Source organism: Ananas comosus, linkage group 18, assembly GCF_001540865.1.
Source record: "Ananas comosus cultivar F153 linkage group 18, ASM154086v1, whole genome shotgun sequence".
In the NCBI taxonomy this organism is placed as follows: domain Eukaryota; kingdom Viridiplantae; phylum Streptophyta; class Magnoliopsida; order Poales; family Bromeliaceae; genus Ananas; species Ananas comosus.
The window spans coordinates 8,165,133-8,185,991 of NC_033638.1; the positions used below are offsets into that span (position 1 = coordinate 8,165,133).

Consider the following 20,859-nt stretch of genomic DNA (forward strand, 5'->3'; position numbering starts at 1 on the left):
TATATATATAGGCACGACGATATTATAATTAGAGTTTTTAAAATTGATTAATAAGACCTTCGTCTTTGTTGAAAAATTGACTACTGTAATATCATTTCTTTTAATACTCATGCTTCTTTCTTCTCAACATGATTTTTAGCGTGCGTCATATAAATAATTATTATTAGAGAATAGTATTTGTGGCTTAAAATTAAAAATAATTTTACTAGTTAATAGATCTGATTTTAATATTGGCAGATAAATTTATACAGATCCGAAAAATCAACATCTTAGTCAATCAATGTGTACTACTTTTCCTGCAACTTGTGATGCTACATGTGATGTGAGCCCAGAGAGTCGCGTCGTGATCTAATGAATCTCACATCTACTGGAGAGGAAAGGATAAATTTTTAATTGATTACGCAGAGTCCACCATGGACCACCCTCATATTCAGTTTGTTCTATACAGCTTCAAAATGTTTGATTATTTATAATACCTAAAAATTTTATGTATGGAAAGTTGTAGTTTCCCATTCTTTTTAATATAATTAATAATAGCTGTTTTTTTAACACCATTAAAATCTTGGAAATTATTTTGACACCTAACTATAATAGAGTTCTAGAACTTACAATATTCATACGTAGACTCTATTTTCTACGCACAAACTATTCTTTCGTTCTTCGTAGAAAATGTGCATATATAGATTACATTGATGATTTTTATTTTTTCTTACTTAAATATTAATAACAGAAGAAATTATTTTTCGTAGACGGGTTGGACCAGGTTCATTGGATCAGACCGACCGTCCCTAGAGCAAGTGGCAAAGGGCTTGGTGGTTGGTATCCGAGACCCAAGTTTGAATCCTAGTTGATTCATACTTCCAGCTAAGTTTATTTCTAAAATGAAATAAACGAAGCGGATAGCATGTTATCTATCTCTCTCGAAAAAAAAAAAAAAAAAATAAAATTGNATAGAAATATTCAAATCACGTGAAATTTTGATAGAAAATTCTTTATACTATATAAAACAAGATCAATATATTTGATTTAAAATTTTAATGTCATATTATTACATTTTGTAAGATTTTTATTTTCAGCCGTTGATTTTGAGCCCCTTCGTTCACTAGGCAAATAATATCGTAAAATCATAAAATTTATTTTCTAGATACTTCAAATACTTTAGATCAAGTTTAACGAAGCCGATTGACGATTCGAAAGCCGCAACATCGAAAACGAGCTGAAAGCACGGAAGGCTCCGTGAGCATAGTAACCCCACTCTATATATATATATATATATAATATATATACATTCATAAATTCAGGTGTTTACATGCCTTCGTCGTTTTTGTGCATGCCACGTAATTATTGCATCACATAATTCCCATCCCACACAAAAGAAAAAAAAAAGAAAAAAAAGGTGAATACTGAGGGGTAAGTTGCGTATTTTCCGAACATGTATTGCTACAGCCCTAATATTTTCAACTTTTAAAATTTGCAAATAAATGTCTAAAAAATTTAGTAAAAATATATTTATTTTTTTGTTTATATATAAGAGTAGGCGGCTATCGTGCTATTAGAAACACAGTAATTTTTGTGTTCTTAAGTTTATTAATGCATGATTAGAAAGAGAAAGAAAAAAAAATAAAAAAAATAGATGAAATAAGATACTCATCAAAATTGAAAATTGATAGATAGTTGTGAATTTTAAGAACACAAGAGAAGCTGTGTTTTTATTTGTACAGTAGTCGTGCTCTACGTATAATACGATTTTTTAATAATTTTATTTTATACAATATTATTTTAGAGAGAGAGAGGGGGGGTAGTGAGAGAGAGCACGGGGGAGAGTGGGGCGGTGGTGTCCCACGTGGGCCGTACGATGAGTTGTGGAGGGGGCGGGGAATGGACGGTGGGGATGCGACGCGCGCCATGATTGACCCCTCCTCTTCCTCCTCCTCCTCATCTACACCCTCTCCCGCGCCCTTCCCATGTGGCCATGTGGGCTTATGATGCAGCGCCGCGCGGTGGGCCCCATGCTGACACGGCCCACGTGTGTTCCTTCACAAAGGTCGGAGCGTCTTCTTTTGTTTTCCCTTTTTTTTTAAAAAAAAAAAAGCAAAAATGTATATTAAACTTTTAGCATATTTTTAGTTTATTTAGCATATTTTTATTTTCCAAAAATTACGCTTACTATTATTACAAATATTAAAGTAGTTGAGCGCTTTTTTTTCACCTGTTTAATTATTATATTATTATTTTATTATTTTACTGTAAGAATATATTGTTAAATATTGTACCATTCTATACACTTTTTTTTTAAAAAAAATTTTATTTTGCTATATTATTTGATGGCATTTTTTAATAAATTAAAAATAAAATAATAAATTACTTAACTGTGACCTGCTCCAACCCACCATCGAAGAGCCGCAATTAGCTTATTCTTTGTCCCATGAGAACTGTACTTTGTTTTGCCGACAATTTTTATATACAAAATTTTTTTAAGTTCATGAGTTATACCCAACAAGCATTCATACACAACTATATAGACTTGTGGTTGGAATCCAAAATTTTAAGTTCAAAGCCTACTTACTTTATATTTCTAATTAAATTTAATTTTTTTTAAAAATAAACGAAACAGATGGCATATTATCTTTCTCTAATATATATATATATATATATATATCACGGCTATGGCTACTATACTCATATGAGTATATATAGAGCCCCTTATACTCATAATTTTTTAACCGTTCAGATAAAAAATGTGTGGTTAGGATGAGAGTGATTATAGTAGGTTGATAGTGGGCCCCTAGAGTTGAGTGGATGGTTGGTTGAATAGTATGATCTAGCGAGTGAAAATGATTAAAGGGTAGATCAAACGACAAAAAATTTATAAGTATAAGAGACTCTATACTTATAAAAGTATAGTAGCCGAACTCTATATATCACTAAGATCTACAGTAAATTTACGAACAAATTTTGCAGTAGATCATTTAAAAATAATCAAACATTAGAGTTTGAATTTAAAATAACACGTCACAAATGTTATACTAATTTTGATCATTACTTTTCATCTAGGATTTCTTTTTTCAGATTTGAAATTTATCCGTATGGGAGAGGTAGATTATGGGAGGTCCACATCTGATTTGGTGGACCGGATACACCCTAATAATTGTCCATCCCCGTTGTCGTGGTGTGGTTTGGGTTTTGAGTCAGTGTCAGAGATGTGAATGGGTCCGATTGGAAGCGAATTTTCAAAAATCTGAATTCGGACCGGACTCCAAACTCGAAACCTAAATCCGAATTCAATATGATGAATTTTAAAAATTCATATTCAAATTCGAATCCGACCAACAATTATTTTTCTTTTCAATATTTCAAAATATTATATTAAATCTAAATTTCTGAAATACAAATTCAAATATAACATCAAAATTTTATATAAATATTATATATAATATAAAATAAGGATTCGAATTCGGATCAGATACAATCAAAATTCATATTCGGATTCATATTCGTCAAATTCTTATTTTTGATATTCATATTCAAAATCATATCTATTTAGCATAAGATAAATTTACTCTTATTAGATTCGGATAAAATTTTGAATATCCGTATATATTGTGTGTTGTGTTTGCTCGGTTGGGTGAATTCTCTCTCTCTCTCTCTCTCTCTCTCTCTCTCTCTCTCTCTTTTGAGTATATAACTTTTTTTTTCTTTGTGTTCAAAAAATTATATTTACTTATTATATGATATAATATGTTTTTATTTTATTATTTCGTGGTTTAAACAGTTTTACTTAGCTATCATGTGATTTTATTTTTATTTCACTATAAATATCTATTGTTAATGTTAATAGGATGTCATTCAGTAATTTTTTTAAAACAATTATTTTACTATATTTTATTTGATGATATATTTTTTCCTTGAAATAAAAAGGGAAAACTTTAAAAACCCCCCCTGTGGTTTCATAGTTTTTCACTTTGCCCCCCTGTGGTTTAAAATGTATCAAATTGCCTCCCTGTGGTTTCATTTTTATATTTTCGGTAGCTTTTTCGTTAATATTTCATCAAATTATATACAAAAAACTTTAGATACTCATCTAGATTTATCAAATATTCACTTTAGTATCCTTTAAATTAACTTTATCACTGATTTAAGAAAAAAATAATGAAATTGATAAGAAAAAGAGAAAAAAGAAACCATAGGGAAGCAAATTGATACATTTTAAACCACAGGGGGGCAAAGTGAGAAACTACGAAACCACATGGAGAATTTTTAAAGTTTTTCCAAATAAAAATAAAAATAATATGATAATTAAGTATAATTTTTGAACTATCAAATAGTAGAATAAAAATGTGCTATACCAGGGTTGGCAAATTGAAGTTTATCTTTTTCTTTGAGTGGAAATGTATGAAGTTTCCTCAACTATAGGACTTCTTAAACTTTTGCATTCGACGTTATCTTTTTGTTTTATTGAGATTTAAGAAAAAAAAATCAAATTATCTAAGAATTGTGCTATTATAGTTATTTGAGTTAAAGTCTCGTTGAGAAGCCACCGATCTGTTGTCATATATCAGTTTTAACTCTATCTAAAGACTATGATCCTCCACTCTAGTCTTTAATTTTTTTTTTTAAGAAAATTAGTATTTATAATCATCTAATTAATTTTTGAATAAAGTTAAAATTGAGATGTGACAGTGAATAGGGAGCTTTTTTTTTTGGAAAGAGCCCATTTTGATGGGACGGGTGAATTCAATAAGAATAATTTTATTAATTTAAAATATCATGTTAGTAATATAACTGATAAATTTTATTTTATTTTTTTATTTTGAGAGGCCTCCACAGTCCACACATATTTCCTTTTCTTTTTAATTTCCTTATTATTATGCAGCCACCACATCACATGGGTGGACGATTAATTGAGGGCCCCACTTATTGGGCCTATTATTTATCTAATTTAAATGTAGTGATTTGGACTCTTGTGCCTGGCATGGCTCTTATTTTAGTCCATTTTTTCCATTTATCCTGAACTTTTATCTTTTTTAGAATAATAAGTTTGGGTAAAAATTTTTTTACCTGTCACAAGGATTCGTTTAGTATAGTCCATTTTTTCCATTTATCCTAAACTTTATCTTTTTTAGAATAATAAGTTTGGGTAAATTTTTTTACCTGTCACAAGTATTCGTTTAGTACAATCACTAGCGTTTGTTTCCGGTAGTTGGTGTTCCCCACCCCCTGGCATTTTGGGTACCTTTGTTAGGTTTATTTCATATATATACAAATTTTAATTTTTAGTAGTTTATTCTATATTAATATTTAGAAAACCAAGCAATTCTCATTTGAAAATAGAGGCGCAAATAGACCAAATTATTATCCAACCCCGCAATTCAAATCGAAGCCCGATCTTATTTAATTCTTATAGCATGTATTTGATTTAGATTTAAGTTTGGATTTGAAGCAATTCAGTGACCGAAATCCAATAAAAATATTTAACTTCTAAAAGCTATAATGATGCGGCCAATTTGGCGTCAATCTCAATTCGCTCCACCATTTTTTAAACGATCATAATTTTTCGCTCGAGTATCTGATTTCAGAGTGCAATCTCAATTTGGAAAATATTTTTTGAGATTTATGCGTCGAATCGCAGAGCCATTTCGGCTGAGTTTGGAATCCAAATTGAATTGTTCAGCCTCCGTTTTTACATTTTTAGATTAATTATTTTAGAAAAATTTTATATTTTTCTTATTTTTACTCCGACTATTTGATTATTTCTTATGTAATTAAGTTTAGAGATATATTAGAATTTATTATTTTCGTCTAGTCGGATCCAGATATCACCAATATATATATGTATATATATATAGGCACGGCGATATTATAATTAGAGTTTTTAAAAATTGATTAATAAGACCTTCGTCTTTGTTGAAAAATTGACTACTGTAATATCATTTCTTTCAATACTCATGCTTCTTTCTTCTCAACATGAGTTTTAGCGTGCGTCATATAAATAATTATTATTAGAGAATAGTATTTGTGGCTTAAAATTTAAAATAATTTTACTAGTTAATAGATCTGATTTTAATATTGACAGATAAATTTATACAGATCCGAAAAATCAACATCTTAGTCAATCAATGTGTACTACTTTTCCTGCAACTTGTGATGCTACATGTGATGTGAGCCCAGAGAGTCGCATCGTGATCTAATGAATCTCACATCTACTGGAGAGGAAAGGATAAATATTTAATTGATTGCGCAGAGTCCACCATGGACCACCCTCATATTCAGTTTGTTCTATACAGCTTCAAAATGTTTGATTATTTATAATACCTAAAAATTTTATGTATGGAAAGTTGTAGTTTTCCATTCTTTTTAATATAATTAATAATAGCTGTTTTTTTAACACCATTAAAATCTTGGAAATTATTTTGACACCTAACTATATTAGAGTTCTAGAACTTATAATATTGGCACGTAGACTCTATTTTCTACGCACAAACTATTCTTTCGTTCTTTATAGGAAATATGCATATATAAATTACATTGATGATTTTTATTTTTTCTTACTTTAATATTAACAACAGAAGAAATTATTCTTCGTAGACGGGTTGGACCAGGTTCATTGGATCAGACCGATCGTCCCTAGAGCAAGTGGCAAATTAAGGGTTTGGTGGTTGGTATTCGAGACCCAAGTTCGAATCCTAGTTGATTCATATTTCTAGCTAATTTTATTTCTAAAATGAAATAAACGAAGTGGGTAATATATTACCTATCTCTCTCGAAAAAAAAAAAAAAAAAAAAAAAAAGGTTCATTGGACCAGGTTCAGGTAATAATATCTCAAAAAACATGGAGAAAACGATGGGCTGGGAGAGGAGAAACGCACATTGAGTAATAGCCACATGCAGAGAATGCATGGCTCGGAGTATATGGAGTTTAGTTATGATGCTTATAAAAGCATCAAATATTTAATTCTTATAAACTTTTCACTGATCAATTCAATTTCTTAAATTATGCTATTCTACCAACCACTCACTTAACTCTAAAAAACTATTATTATCCTAACCTTATAAATCACCATCAGACAGTCAAAAACTTGATGATTTGGAATGTTTTTAATAATACCAAATTATTAGTTTTATTAGATTTTTGACCTTTGGATGAAGAAATGTGCAGTTATGATGATAATTGTAATTCCCTAAGATTGAACTGGTGGTTGGTTGATTGAATAATATGATCTAATGAATGAAAATAGTTAAAACGAATAAATTTAACAATGAAAAATTTGATAATCCCGGTGAGAAAATACGAAAAAAAAAATCTTATTTGTCTCCGTAAGTAATATTATATTCCGCATATTACGATAAGTCGGTTACGATATTTTTGTAGAAGCATATCCTAATATACTTTTATCTCGACTTTATTTTATTTAATAACATTAGATAAACCTCAATACTAAATTAAGACTTAGGCTTAGTTTGATATTAAGATCTATCTAATGCTATTAGATAAAATAGAGTTGAAGAAAAAACACATAGGGATATGCTTTTGCGTTCTCCGATGGGACCGTAGAAAATATATCGTAACCAGCTAATCGCGATATGCAGAACACAATATTACATACGGAAATGAACATAATATCTTTCCATCATCCTTTCTTAATCTTCCCGTAATTCCCAACAAAATCTTATATATAGAGTTGAGCTATGATACTTTTACAAGTATCACCATCATGGTGCTATTAGGTTTTAAGCTATTGGATCTACTTTTTGATTATTAATAGCTCTTGGATTAAACACTATTCCACCTACCACCACCTACCACCATCATCTCAATCTCACATCTCTCCATCCAAGTGGTAAAAACACACAAGTATCACCCCCATGATACTTTTACAAGTATTATATATATATATATATATATATATATATAGTAGGGCTATTGTGCTATTAAGAGCACAACAGCTCTTGTGCTCCTAATTTTTTAATCACCCATCAAGTTTGATGGATAGTTAGAATGAGAGAGGGAGGAGATATTAGGAAGAAATTGAGTATTTCAATTTCTCTTTTCCTTAAATTTCTCTTCAATATCTCCTTCCTCTCTCATTTTAATCACCCATCAAATTTGATGGATAATTAGAAAGTTAGGAGCACAAGAATTACTGTACTCCTAATAGCACAGTAATCTTACTATATATATAGAGTGAGGCTACTATGCTATCGGAAGCACGGAGCCTTCCGTGCTTCCAGCTCGTTTTCGATGTTGCGACTTTCAAATCGTCGATCGGCTCCGTTAAACTTGATCTAGAATATTTGAAGTACCTAGAAAATAAATTTTATGATTTTACGATATCATTTGCCTAGTGAACGAAGGGGCTCAAAATCAACGGCTGAAAATAAAAATCTTACAAAATGTAATAATATGATATTAAAATTTTAAATCAAAGATATTGATATTGTTTTATATAGTATAAAGAATTTTCTATCAAAATTTTACGTGCTTTGGATATTTCTACACCGTTAAACTTGCAAACTGCTCACTACGGTCATTGAAATTTGTTGATTTTGAGCTCATTCGATCACTAGGCAAATGATATCGAAAAGTAATAAAATTTATTTTCTAGGTACTCCAAATACTCTAGATCAAGTTTAACGGAACCGATTGACGATTCGAGAGTCGCAACATCGAAAATGAGTTGGAAGCACGGAAGGCTCCGTACTTCCGATAGCATAGTAGCCTCACTCTATATATATATATATATATATGAATTAGCAGGAAGCAAAAGTGAGATATGTATATCGGCAGGAGTGGCTTTCTTTATGCGATAAGATTCGCGCTAGGCTCCGAAAGAAAAAAGCGCTCTTTCCGAAAGCACCCGACCATCCCCCACTGTGATTTATGGACCCTCCAGAGCCGACATCTACTAACTAAGGGTTTCCATGATCGTGGCTTCTGATCATTTATTACTATTTTCTTTTTGTTTTCTATTGTTTTTTTAATTTTATTTTGGTTCGTTTCAAGTCCCCTTGTTTCTCGGAGCTCGTGGCACGCTTCCTCGTCACTCGTACTCTTTTCCAATTTTTTTTCCCCCATTTTTAAATTTTTTTTCTAACATTTTTATATATTATTTTGATTCACTTGTTTGATACGTTTAATATGGCTAGGGCTATTATACTCTTATGAGTATAGAGCCATTAGTACTCATAAATTATTTTTAATGATAGAGATTTCGAATCGACGATTCAATCCGTTAAATATGATCTAGAGTATTTGAAGCTTTTAGAAAATAAATTTCGTAATTTTTCGAAATCATAATAAAGTTCATCAAGCGAGTATAAAATGAACAGTCAAAATCGAACGACGTCTTAAAAATAGATGTTCGGATCCTTTAATTTAAGATTGGAGTTATTGATCTTTATCTATATAGTGAATAGAATTTTTTTATCAAAATTCAACTGATTTTGATTTTTTTACACCGTTAAACTAGCAAATATTTCATATCGGCCGTTAAAAATCGTCAATTTTGTGACATTTTGATCGTAAGATAAATGATGTTAAAAAATTATAAAATTTGATTTCTAGACGTTTTAAATGCCCTACATAATGTTTAATGATATGGATCGTCGATTCGAAAACTCTATCATCGAAAACAACTTATGAATACGAGGGCAATCGTACTCATAAGAATATAGTAGCTGCACTTGTTTAATAGAATATACTATTATTGGATGGAGTGATATTTTGAGTATACCAATATCAGAAAATGTATTATGGCAATTTTTTTAAAAATCTGTGAAAAAATTTTAAATTGTAGTTTCATCTTATCTTACTTCATAATAATTATTTAATCTTTGATTAAACTCGCTATATATATTTTAAGTTAACAAGTTTCTCACTTATAAGCGGATGGTAAAAATCTAAATATGCAATAGATTAGATGGTTAATAAGCCATAATAAATTTTTGCATATCCATCATTTGAGTCTCCAACAATTATTCCAATAATTACATATCCGATTTGACCGATGGACGAATATGCAAGCATACATTTTATGCTTGTTTGAGTAATAGCAATGAGATTTTTCAATATCATGCCAAGAATAACTAGGATTTTCAGAAAAAGATGTCATTCGTTTGATAAAAAATAAAAAGAAATATCGAAAATTCGCGTGGCTAAAGCTGAAGCAGCTGCTTTCGAAGTAACAGAAAGGAAAGCAACGACTGAAGTAAAAGAGTCAGAGTCGAAAAGAGAATTCCTCACTTCTTTCTCTCATTCAAAATCGTGCATGAGACTTTTATCTCGCACTGCTCCTAAGTGATAAAAAAAAAAAAGAAAAACTCATTTTCTTTCTTTTTTTGATTACCTTCCTCGCGTATGTATAAGACCGAATCCATTCGATTTCTCAAAAGGATTACTAATCCTTAACTTATTCGATTATTTTATTGCTGCGCTTTAATAAAAAAGGCTTAAGAATTTTAATAATAACAATATAATTATTTTATATTAAAATAGTATACTCAAAATTTATTTAATTTTTAATTAATTGTTATTATTTTTATATAAAGTAATTATGAGATAGCATACATTGTCGTATTTAGACTAATGCTGACGTGGCATCGGTTCGTGTGGAGGGGTTAATGACACTGGGGACGCACGTGGCCACGTCACCGGGCACACTGCACACCTCCTCCATAATAAATCGATCACGAGGATTCGTCCTTGCCACGTGGCATCCGGACCCACCGGTGCCAAAAATATCCAGCATTTTAAATTCTGAAAATAAATAAAATTAGTGGCGCTCCTGAAATTCAAATATTAATTGTTTGCTTGATATGATTTGTAGTTTATTATTTACATGTCAATTAATTACGAATATATATATTCCTGATGTTGTTATGTATATTTTCATTTTAAGATCTTTATATTTAAGTTTTAGATAACACAGTTTATAAAATAAAAATATTTTCTTTGTACCAGAAGATAGCAACATAAAACTTTTCCCAACTCCTCTTATTGAGCCAGATGAGATGATAAGGATCATATAAAATCAATATAATAATTAAATTATTTGTATACTTTTGTATCGAATAAATTTATTTTATAAATTAATCTTGCTATATATTTTTATCAAAATATTTTTTTTTATAATTTAGGCCTGTGACATTTTTCAGAAATCTCTACTGCATGTATTATCAGCTCATCATCAACAATCCCCACAAACGCAACATTATAGGAGATCTACAACAGTGCTTTTATTTTTATGTAAAATAATCATTGTAGAAAAAAACTTTCTGCTACCGATCGTCTCTAGTGCAAGTAGCAAATGGTTTGGTGGTTGATACTTGAGATCTCAAATTCGAATTCTAGTTCGATTCATATTTTCAGTTATATTCATTTTTAAAATGAAATAAACGAAACAGATAGTATGCCATCTATCTCTCAAAAAAGAGAAAACTTTCTGCTACGGACAGAACACAATTCGCGCAAGTTCTGGGTTGGGGGGGAAGGGTGTGTCTAGAACAACAAAGAGTAGTACAATATTCCAGCACCCACATAACAAGTCCTGAACCCACATGGGGGGCATGGCAAATGGCTTGTCACCAAAAGGAGCCAAATAAGGCAAGGTGGTGGGCTAATAGAGGTGGAGAGAAGGATACATATATAATAAATACATGCATGTTAGCCAATAATAAAGGTTTGCTCTGGCCTCTTTTGTGTTGTTTGCAGCACCTTTCTTGGATGGTGGTGGGGTTTCAATTTGGCAGTGGTGGTGGTGGTGGTGGTGGTGGTGGTGGAGGAGGGTAGTGGTGGTGGTGGTGGTGGTGAAGGGGATATGTATAGTAAGGTACAGTTGCAATGCATGTGAGATGTCTACAAAGGCGCGCGCCCACTTGCGATTGAACCACGTACTACAAACTTGTTTGGCCTTACTATAGAGTGCAGTATTAATTTGTTTAAACTATATTATACTCGTGGTTTTTAAACTACCGTGCAGGAGAGGTTGTGGCCTTCAAAGTTTGAGTTATTATATTTTCTAGTTTGAGCTTTCCATATTGTTGCAATCTAGTTTTATAATACAAATTAGCCGACTAAACACTTAGTAATGTGGCAGTACGATGTTATGATTGATGAAGTCATGAGGGTAAATGAGCTCTCACATTCGTGCAGTATTTAGTCTATCAGATTGGACTGTGGGCCTTAATTATAATAATTTAGAAAATTTGAACAAAAAACTATAACGAGAACTGAAGTGTCGCTTAAATTATAGTTTAAGTAAGAATCATAAGTGCTCCATGTGGGTTTTGCTTGTTTAATATGTTTCTAGATTCTTTTTTATCAGACTGATTTTTTATTTTTTGGAGAAAAAATAAGGCCGATTTTTAGATAACATGGTATTAAGACTAATTTTAAATCCTTCATTTCGTGTCGCCCCTTTAATATTTAGGGAATTGAATTTGTTGAAAGCGTAATTTTTCCTGATACCAATTGTATAATCTAAAATCGAAAATCGAACAAAATAATATGAAAAAAAGATACCGAAGGAGAAATAAGATAACTAAACTAATATTTTATTTATAAAAAGTAATTAATTACATTCTGGACAACACTCATGCAGCCATGTCTACTATGCCCTATTCATTTAATTAACCCATGCCTAATTATATATAGTCATTAAATCATAACAGATGATAAATTTAATTTTATTTTGGATAATTACATATCCTAAATTCCTAATCATAATCAAATAAAAAATTTAAATTTATCTCTAATTATATTTTAATTAAGTTTGGATTATTATTCCAACAGAATTGGTAAGTTGTATTCAAATGGGTCAAATCTCTGCATCTCACCTTGTCAATTCTATGTACTTTTTAAACCAAAGGCTTTTTTTGCATTTAGCCCCCTGAAGAATTTTTATTTTAAAAGTAGCCCTATCAAAATTTAATTTGCAAAAATGGTCCTACTCCTGCCACGCAAGCGCCACGTCAGCGCCACGCGGAGTTAAACACGGTGAATCATTCACCGTGTTTAGTACGTATTTTTTGTAGAGGAATAGGGAGTTAGGGATGTTAATGGGGTATGGATATCCAAAATATTATTCGAACCTAAACCCGAATAAATTATATATATACATAATTTATTTTTATTTATTTATACAATATATAAAATATCTAATAATTTTTATTTCTTAGATCTTCATCCAATCCAACGGTATAAAATATCTAATAATTTTAAAAATCTATACCATTGGATTGGATGAAGATCTAAGAAATAAAAATTATTAGATATTTTATATATTGTATAAATAAATAAAAATAAATTATGTATATATATAATTTATTCGGGTTTAGGTTCGAATAATATTTTGGATATCCATACCCCATTAACATCCCTAACTCCCTATTCGTCTAGGAAAAAATACGTACTAAACACGGTGAACTATTCACCGTGTTTGAACACGGTGAATGGTTCACCGTGTTTAACTTAATACACTGGCCCATGCCCAGCCCGCGTGGCGCTGACGTGGCGCCTGCGTGGCAGGTATAGGGCCATTTTTGCAAATTAAATTTTGATAAGTCTATTTTTAAAATAAAAATTTACTAGGGGGCTAAATGCAAAAAAACCCCTTAAACCAATTGTGCACCTAATTTTCCTACGTGAGACTCAGTTTCTCTTACAAATATATATAAACTTAAACACGCTCTAACATGCGGTTTCTTCGAAAATCAATGATTTAAATAAACTTTTGCCCTTACTATCTCTACAATCAACACAACCTACTACAGTAGAGATGATTAAACAATTCTCTAGGGTTTGAAAATCTGAAGCACACGGCCGCTCCAATATCACAAATTATTGGCCTAATTAGCAACCATAATTTTTTAGTTTATCAAACATGTGCACCACAACCTTTCATATTTTTTTCCCCAATTAATCTATTTGTGGAATGGTAAACATGGTTTATCAATTAATTAATTCTCCTAACAATTATCAACAAGGTTCATTGCATATTGAAAGGGTAATTAGGAATAATAATTAGCATCTAATTATTATTGGATGATAGTTAATTAGGTTGGGAACTTAGGATTAACTCGGGATATGGTCAACTCCTATTGCAGTAGATATTAGGCTACGAGTATTTTATTCATGTCAACGACATAATCATGATGTTAATAAGGAAACAGATTGGGTAATTTTAGGTTAATTAAACCTAGAGCAATGCTCCTATGCACCAAAAAGATCTCGGCTTTTAAATTTTTTAAAATGAATGATGGAGATGTCTTTTAGTTAAGAGGATGACTAGCTTTTGTTGCCTTAAGTACCAGTCACCCTCTTACCCAAGGGCAAACTATTTCCTCATATGTAAAATTAGCGTGAAGGGCTTTTTGTAAATTTCTATTTTCATTCTCATAATGTCTCTTTAGTAATTATAAAATATCTCATTCTATTTTTGAATTTTAATATTGTTTTTTTACTATCGAATAAACAATTTGAATTTAATTTTAAAAATAGAAGCCTTTAATTTAAATAAATAATAAAAGTTATATTTATAAATACAACATAATTTACAATTTAAAATAAGTTAATATATTTGAATTTCGTGTCATTTTAATATCAAATTAACAATTTGAATTGAAATATACTATTCATTTAAACATAAATTTTTTCGTTCTGAAAATTAAAATTAAAATTAAAATTGAATTTAATGTACACAATTATAAAGTTTAAGCTCAAATTGAATTTTAAATTCAATTTTATAAAAGTTTATTACTTATCAAATTAGCACTATCTAATTTGGTAAGTAATAAAATTAAATAAGGAAACAAATATTTGTATAGGGTTAATCAAATTTGGTAATTAGTTTGTACTTATTTTCTCATATTATCCTTACGAATGGTAACCTGTTGAGCAAGTAACTATTAGCAAAAATCAATCTTGCCCTTAAAATATGAACGGCTAGATTTAATTTAGCCGGTGTATTGAAGCATTACTCTTAAACCTAAAACTTATCATAATTTTAAGGATTTGAATTAATTGCATGAGTGCATATAATGGAAGAACAAGTTCCGATAAACGCAATTTGTCCCTTCCAATGTGCTACACGCATGTTGCAATTTATGGAGAAAATAAAAAATAACTCACCCATCTTAACCTAAACAGTGCCTAAAGTCAAAGATTCTTCTTAAAGCATATGATCAGGAAAAAATAAATTATTAAATAAAATACTTAAATATCTTAAAACTTTTTGACATTGAAGCAAACAAGCTCGAGCTCGTCCTTATCCTAACGTTAGGATTTAGAGCTCTTCCATTTGTTAATTAATTAGCACGAATATTAACAAGCTTGCACTCCCCAAAGCATCAAAATTTTATGTTAATTTAATTTCTTTTTAGTTTCCTGAAGGGAAACATGAGTACACGTGTAACGTGTTTGGTCATAATACGAATATATATATACATGTAGATTCGAGCCACCGAGAAATAAGGTACTATCGCATGCTTGATTAATTAAGATGGATTAGCAGATACATTTATCATACTTAATTATCACTTATTGACTAAATTAATCAGATTTAATGAATTTGATTTGCTCTGAGTAAAAATAGTTCTATATATTAATGCGTCTTTTCTTAAAATTATACACAGGCACATATGCATTCTATAAGAGTAATTCGAGTGGAACGAAAATTGATATTAACATCAAAATAATTTGAATCTTGACAAAATAAAATATATAATAAATAATAAAATTGGCTATGTTAATATGAATTTTTATTAGAAAATATGGTGGAAAAAATAACTGTTTTATATAATTTAACAGTGAGGCTCGCAAGCATCATCGATAGGAACTCCAGATTGAGGGCCTATTCACTTCCTATTTCAAAAGAAAAATTTGTCGCAACAAAAGTAAAATTACAAGATAAAAATAGAACCATCATCGACGATCATCTTCTTGGGCCCAGCCAATGGGCTTAGAAATCCTTTGGGCCTGTTATGGACCTATGTTAACCCCTACGTTGATCAACTGCCACTCCAGCCCATATTAGAGATGATAAAATTCATTTCCAAGTGTGTGGTTTTGTAAAATATATCAAATACTTAATAGGAATGCTTTTTTTTTTTTTGAGAAAGAGATAGCGAGCTACCTGTTTTTATTTATTAAGCAAAATGAACTAAGCATATAGGGTGGAAGCAGCTAGGGCCTCCTTAAAAAAAACATAAAAGGTAGGAATAAAAATTGAAAGAAAGGAAGGAAGAATGGTAAAAGAAGAAAGGGATAAAGGAGAAAATATCGTAGGGTTGACAAAATGTTGATGAATCAAAGGAGCTCGATCCAAGTGTTTGACGAGATTTTGGCACATTCAAAAGCTCGGGTAGTGTTGGGAAGAGTCGAGCGGAAGATAATATTGTTTCGTTCCGTCCAAATGACCTAGCAGATTGTCGCCAAAAGGGTTGAACCTTTTGATCTCTTCGTGGCGTCAGAGATGTTAGATGTATTGGTCCAAAGACCTCGAACGTCACCTGAGACATCGTCGCGTGCATCTGAACCCGCCGCACGGAGTAGTAGGTATGTTGGTGAAAATTATAACGGGAAGATAAATGTGTTTTGTTTTGGACTTGTTTCGCTAAAAAAAACTTATTTGGGAGGGCTATTTTGCAAAACAACCCCGAGCCGTACGAACTTGGACCGGGCCGAACCTTTTGAGGAAAAAGATCCGGCCCAATAGGGTTTCTAATGGGCCGGGTTTTTCTTCGTCCATTCCATGAAACCTATCGTTGACTCGTCCAAGCTATATAAACCCGAAACCCCATACGAAAACGCTCACTCTCGTCCCCGATCGACTCCCCCTCCCACTCCGCGCGAGGTAAAACCTCTCTCACCCCTCAAAAACCCTAATCCCCTCCTCCTCATTTCTCACTGAAAGAACGATTATGATCGAAATAAGCGGATTAAGCGTAGTTTCTCGATCGATATTTGAAGTTGCTTGTGTTTGATCGCTCCTCTTTCTTCGTATTTTGATGGATTTAGGGAATTAGGGCTTCATAGAGAGGTGTTTAGAGAACTTTGAGTAGGAGTCGAGCATTTGGTAATGGAGATTGACTCGGAGACCAGCTCAAGCTCAAGTAAACCCATGGAGATGGAGACGGAGGAGCCCATCGTGAGTGGGGTATTTACTTTCCTTTTTGTGCTTTACGTATATGTCGAATCCTCGTGAACTTTGAACTGATTACAGTTGTAGCCAAAGTGAAGAAAAATACTGTTATGAACTTTCAATTCGTTTTAATCAGCTGCAGTTTATGTAGAATTCAACAATAAAAGGGTAATCACACTGCTTTTAAGGGCGAAATGAGTGCCACGAGCTATAATTAGTTTCAGAATATCATGAAAATTGGAGTTGGATGGTTGATTGAGATAAATTAAAAGTTCATGTAGTTTTTTAAAACTTTTGAAGTTTGGGTAGCGAAGTATAATCGAGCCAAAGTTCAAGGGGATGTAGCATATTTTGTCCTGAAGAAAAATTGTACCGTGGTAACTATTTTCATTGTTCAACTCCTTCAATTTGATAGTCGGACTCAAAGGGTGAAGAAAAGGAGGAACTTTCTGATTCGATAAAGAATCTGAACATTGAGGAGTCATCATCCGGATCGTCAAATGCCAATTTCAAGAGAAAGCCAGTAATCATTATCGTTGTTGGGATGGCGGGTATCTAATCAAATTTGCATCACCGTGTCTGAGTTCTTCCTGAAATTGAACCTATAGTTAGACTTTTTGTTTTGTTCTTTCTTGCAGGGACTGGAAAAACTACCTTTCTTCACAGGTTGGTCTGTTACACACAGGCCTCGGGTATCCGTGGGTACGTCTTGAACCTTGACCCGGCGGTAATGACCCTGCCGTTTGGTGCAAATATTGATATAAGAGACACAGTTCGCTACAAGGAAGTGATGAAGGAGTACAATCTCGGCCCAAATGGTGGAATTCTCACTTCGTTAAATCTCTTCTCAACTAAGTTTGATGAGGTAAGATTAGTATCTCGCTGGGATCCTTTCCATGGCTAATTCAATTTTCATTCAGGCAAAATTATTGGGTATGACTATCTTTAACCCGTACGGTAAATGGTGCATTTTTTATGGTAACTCTATTGATTGATGTAACTAATCACAGTCTTAACTTTGTGTTAACATGTAATTGATGCCATACAAACTTTGTATTAAGATAATTTTGCATTCGTTTGTCAGAGGGATCTCGATGAAATCATCTGAAAAAAATGGAAAACTTGATAGAATCAGTAAAATGTTGTGAAGTCAGAAATACAGTGTGAATTGTTTTATCTTTTTATGGGGATCTAATGCACATTAAACTCCTATATTATGGAACATTTGCTTTTATCAAAGTTTGACTTGGCTTCACAATTATCAATCAAATTTCCCAGTGTTATATTTGTTACATTAGATGTGGTTATTAATGTGTATAACTTTTAGGTTGTATCCATGATCGAGAGACGGGCAGATCAGTTAGATTATGTTTTGGTCGACACACCTGGGCAGATTGAGATATTCACTTGGTCAGCTTCTGGGGCTATTATTACCGAAGCCTTTGCATCAACATTTCCGACTGTCATTGCATATGTTGTTGACACACCTCGCTCAGCGAACCCAGTAACATTCATGAGCAACATGCTCTATGCTTGCAGTATACTCTACAAGACCAGATTGCCTATGGTCCTGACTTTTAACAAGGTTGATGTTGCGAAACATGAATTTGCATTGGAGGTATGTGATATAATCTACTAATAATCTACAGTCTTATGATTCTTGATCCTATCTTCTTCTTTTTTTTCCTTTTTCGGGCAGTGCAGTAATCATATTCCTTGGCTATAACTTATTTATTCTCTTACTGTTGAAATTGGAAAAAAAAAATCTGTATTCCTCTGATAGTCACAAATTCCTTTATTTTCAACGAAGGTTCCAGTGGTATTGCATATTATGCTGTATACTTGTTAGTTTGAAAATGCACTGTATTCTCTGCTTGGATTCTCTGTGTATATGTATTCATTGCTTCGATTCTCTGTGTATGTGTGTGTGTGTGTGTTTAGGTGGATTGTATTTACATCTTTTTGCTCATATATGTAGAGCAGAAAAAAGAAAGAAGAGGAAGGAGCAGCCATTGTTGGCTTACCGAGCCAGGCTGCCTGTTGTTGTTGGGTTGGACGACGGGCAGCTGTGCGGAGCTACTGTGCAGGGCCGGCATGAGGCAGCCATGAAGGCTGCAGCGGTACACTGGCACATTTACATAGAAAAGGATGAAGTTGATAAAAAGAGGAATTGGAGATGAGTTTTGGGTTTTGGGTCAAAACATCGATCCAAATCCATTAGTTTAGGACCATCAAACTTAATAGGGTCTAGCGGGTTTAGGCAATATCAGTGTCAGTTTGTTAGACGATTAAGTCTCTTTCCAGCTCTGTGCATTGATGGCTTGGTGCTATCCATACTATTTATCCTGCATACGTAGCTAGTGCAACTAGAAATAGGATTAGGCTTTTGCCTTGAACAGAATTGAGGTGATTATATTCAAGTTTGGTAGTCAGGAGATATGAGGTGGTCAAGAGTAAATATGTCCATAGATTAGAACTTCGTCGTACATAGTATGCTATAAAGAATATTTAGTAATTACTTGGCAATTTTGTTATCTCGGCTGCTGTTTAGCTAGTTTTGTCAATCATTATCTTCATCTGCTTTACTTGCAGTAAACGTTACTAATATCAATTTATTTTTTATCCATTTGAGTAATACTATGTACTATCTTGGATCAGTGGATGGAAGATTTCGAGGCATTTCAGACTGCACTAGACTCTGATTCATCATATACATCAACACTAACAAGGAGCCTTTCTCTGGTACTCGATGAGTTCTATAAAAATCTGCGTTCTGTGGGAGTTTCAGCAGTTTCTGGTATTGGGATGGAAGCCTTCTTCCAGGCCATAGAAGCAAGCGCAAAAGAATATATGGAGAACTACAAGTATTCGACTTTCCATTAAACTGCTTTCATTGTTCATCTTTCTTTTTCTGTTTTTCCCCCCAGATTGCTAATAACTTCTCGATTGTATCCCTGCAGAGCTGATCTTGACAAGAGACGAGCTGAGAAGGAACTGATGGAGGCGGAGCGGAGGAGAGAGAACATGGAGAAACTTAAGAAAGACATGGAGAAATCAAAAGGCCAAACAGTGGTGCTAAGCACTGGTTTAAAGGATAAAGAATCTGCTTCTAAGTTGATGGACGAAGATGATGAGGAAGAGGAAGAGGATGTAGAGGATGTGAGGTTCTCGGAGGAAGATGAGGAGGAAGATGGTGAAGGTGAAGACGAAGAGTTGTCTCACTTTGCATTCTAAAGGTATTTTAGCCTTTCTCATGCTTATTTCAAGTCTAGATTTTTCTAGCTAGCTGCCTTTATAAAGTATACTTTGTCTCAAAAATGCTCAAATTCGACATCTTTAGCTACCAATTGCAACTATCTTATCGATTTAGGGTTACGGGTAGATTATAATAATTCCTTCTACCTTCATGCTATTTTTGTTTCAGGTACTTGTATACTTGCAAAACAGGTTCACTGGGTTAAAGAGGAAGGAGCACCCTGGTGTGTTTTTTCAGGATTGATAGTCTTGTGGAATTAAAACTGTCAATAGAAATGATTAACCCTTTGGTATGCCGGACTTCTTGTGTGTAAAGATTGAACATAATTTTGTTTGACTTGCATATAATCTGTTTTGGCTGACATCCGCTAAGTTGGAATAGTATTGTTTTGCACTTTAACAGTTTGTAAAATTATGCTGGCCGTCGACTCCTTTTTCTATTTTTCATAAAATTTTTCATTCGACTTTA

General features: G+C 32.4%; 1 protein-coding gene across 2 annotated transcripts; it reads left to right on the top strand.

The window, feature by feature from the left end:
• On the top strand, nucleotides 16,790-20,842 carry LOC109724398 (GPN-loop GTPase 1). 2 transcript variants are annotated; one of them, XM_020253215.1, is made up of 8 exons: nucleotides 16,790-16,847; nucleotides 17,012-17,150; nucleotides 17,551-17,686; nucleotides 17,774-18,000; nucleotides 18,463-18,753; nucleotides 19,794-19,999; nucleotides 20,096-20,371; nucleotides 20,560-20,842. In XM_020253215.1, exons 2-7 carry the CDS (start codon nucleotides 17,073-17,075, stop codon nucleotides 20,367-20,369), a joined length of 1,212 nt encoding a protein of 403 aa, XP_020108804.1. In that variant the 5' UTR covers nucleotides 16,790-16,847; nucleotides 17,012-17,072; the 3' UTR covers nucleotides 20,370-20,371; nucleotides 20,560-20,842. The 2 variants fall into 2 exon arrangements, with proteins under 2 accessions (XP_020108804.1, XP_020108805.1); XM_020253216.1 differs by having other exon boundaries at nucleotides 17,012-17,141.

Coding starts and splice junctions, on each gene's coding strand:
- LOC109724398 (XM_020253215.1), top strand. CDS start 17,073: ATGGAGATTGACTCGGAGACCAGCTCAAGCTCAAGTAAACCCATGGAG. Junction 17,151..17,550: donor AGGAGCCCATCGTGAGTGGG/GTATTTACTTTC, acceptor TCAATTTGATAG/TCGGACTCAAAGGGTGAAGA. Junction 18,001..18,462: donor TCTCAACTAAGTTTGATGAG/GTAAGATTAGTA, acceptor TATAACTTTTAG/GTTGTATCCATGATCGAGAG.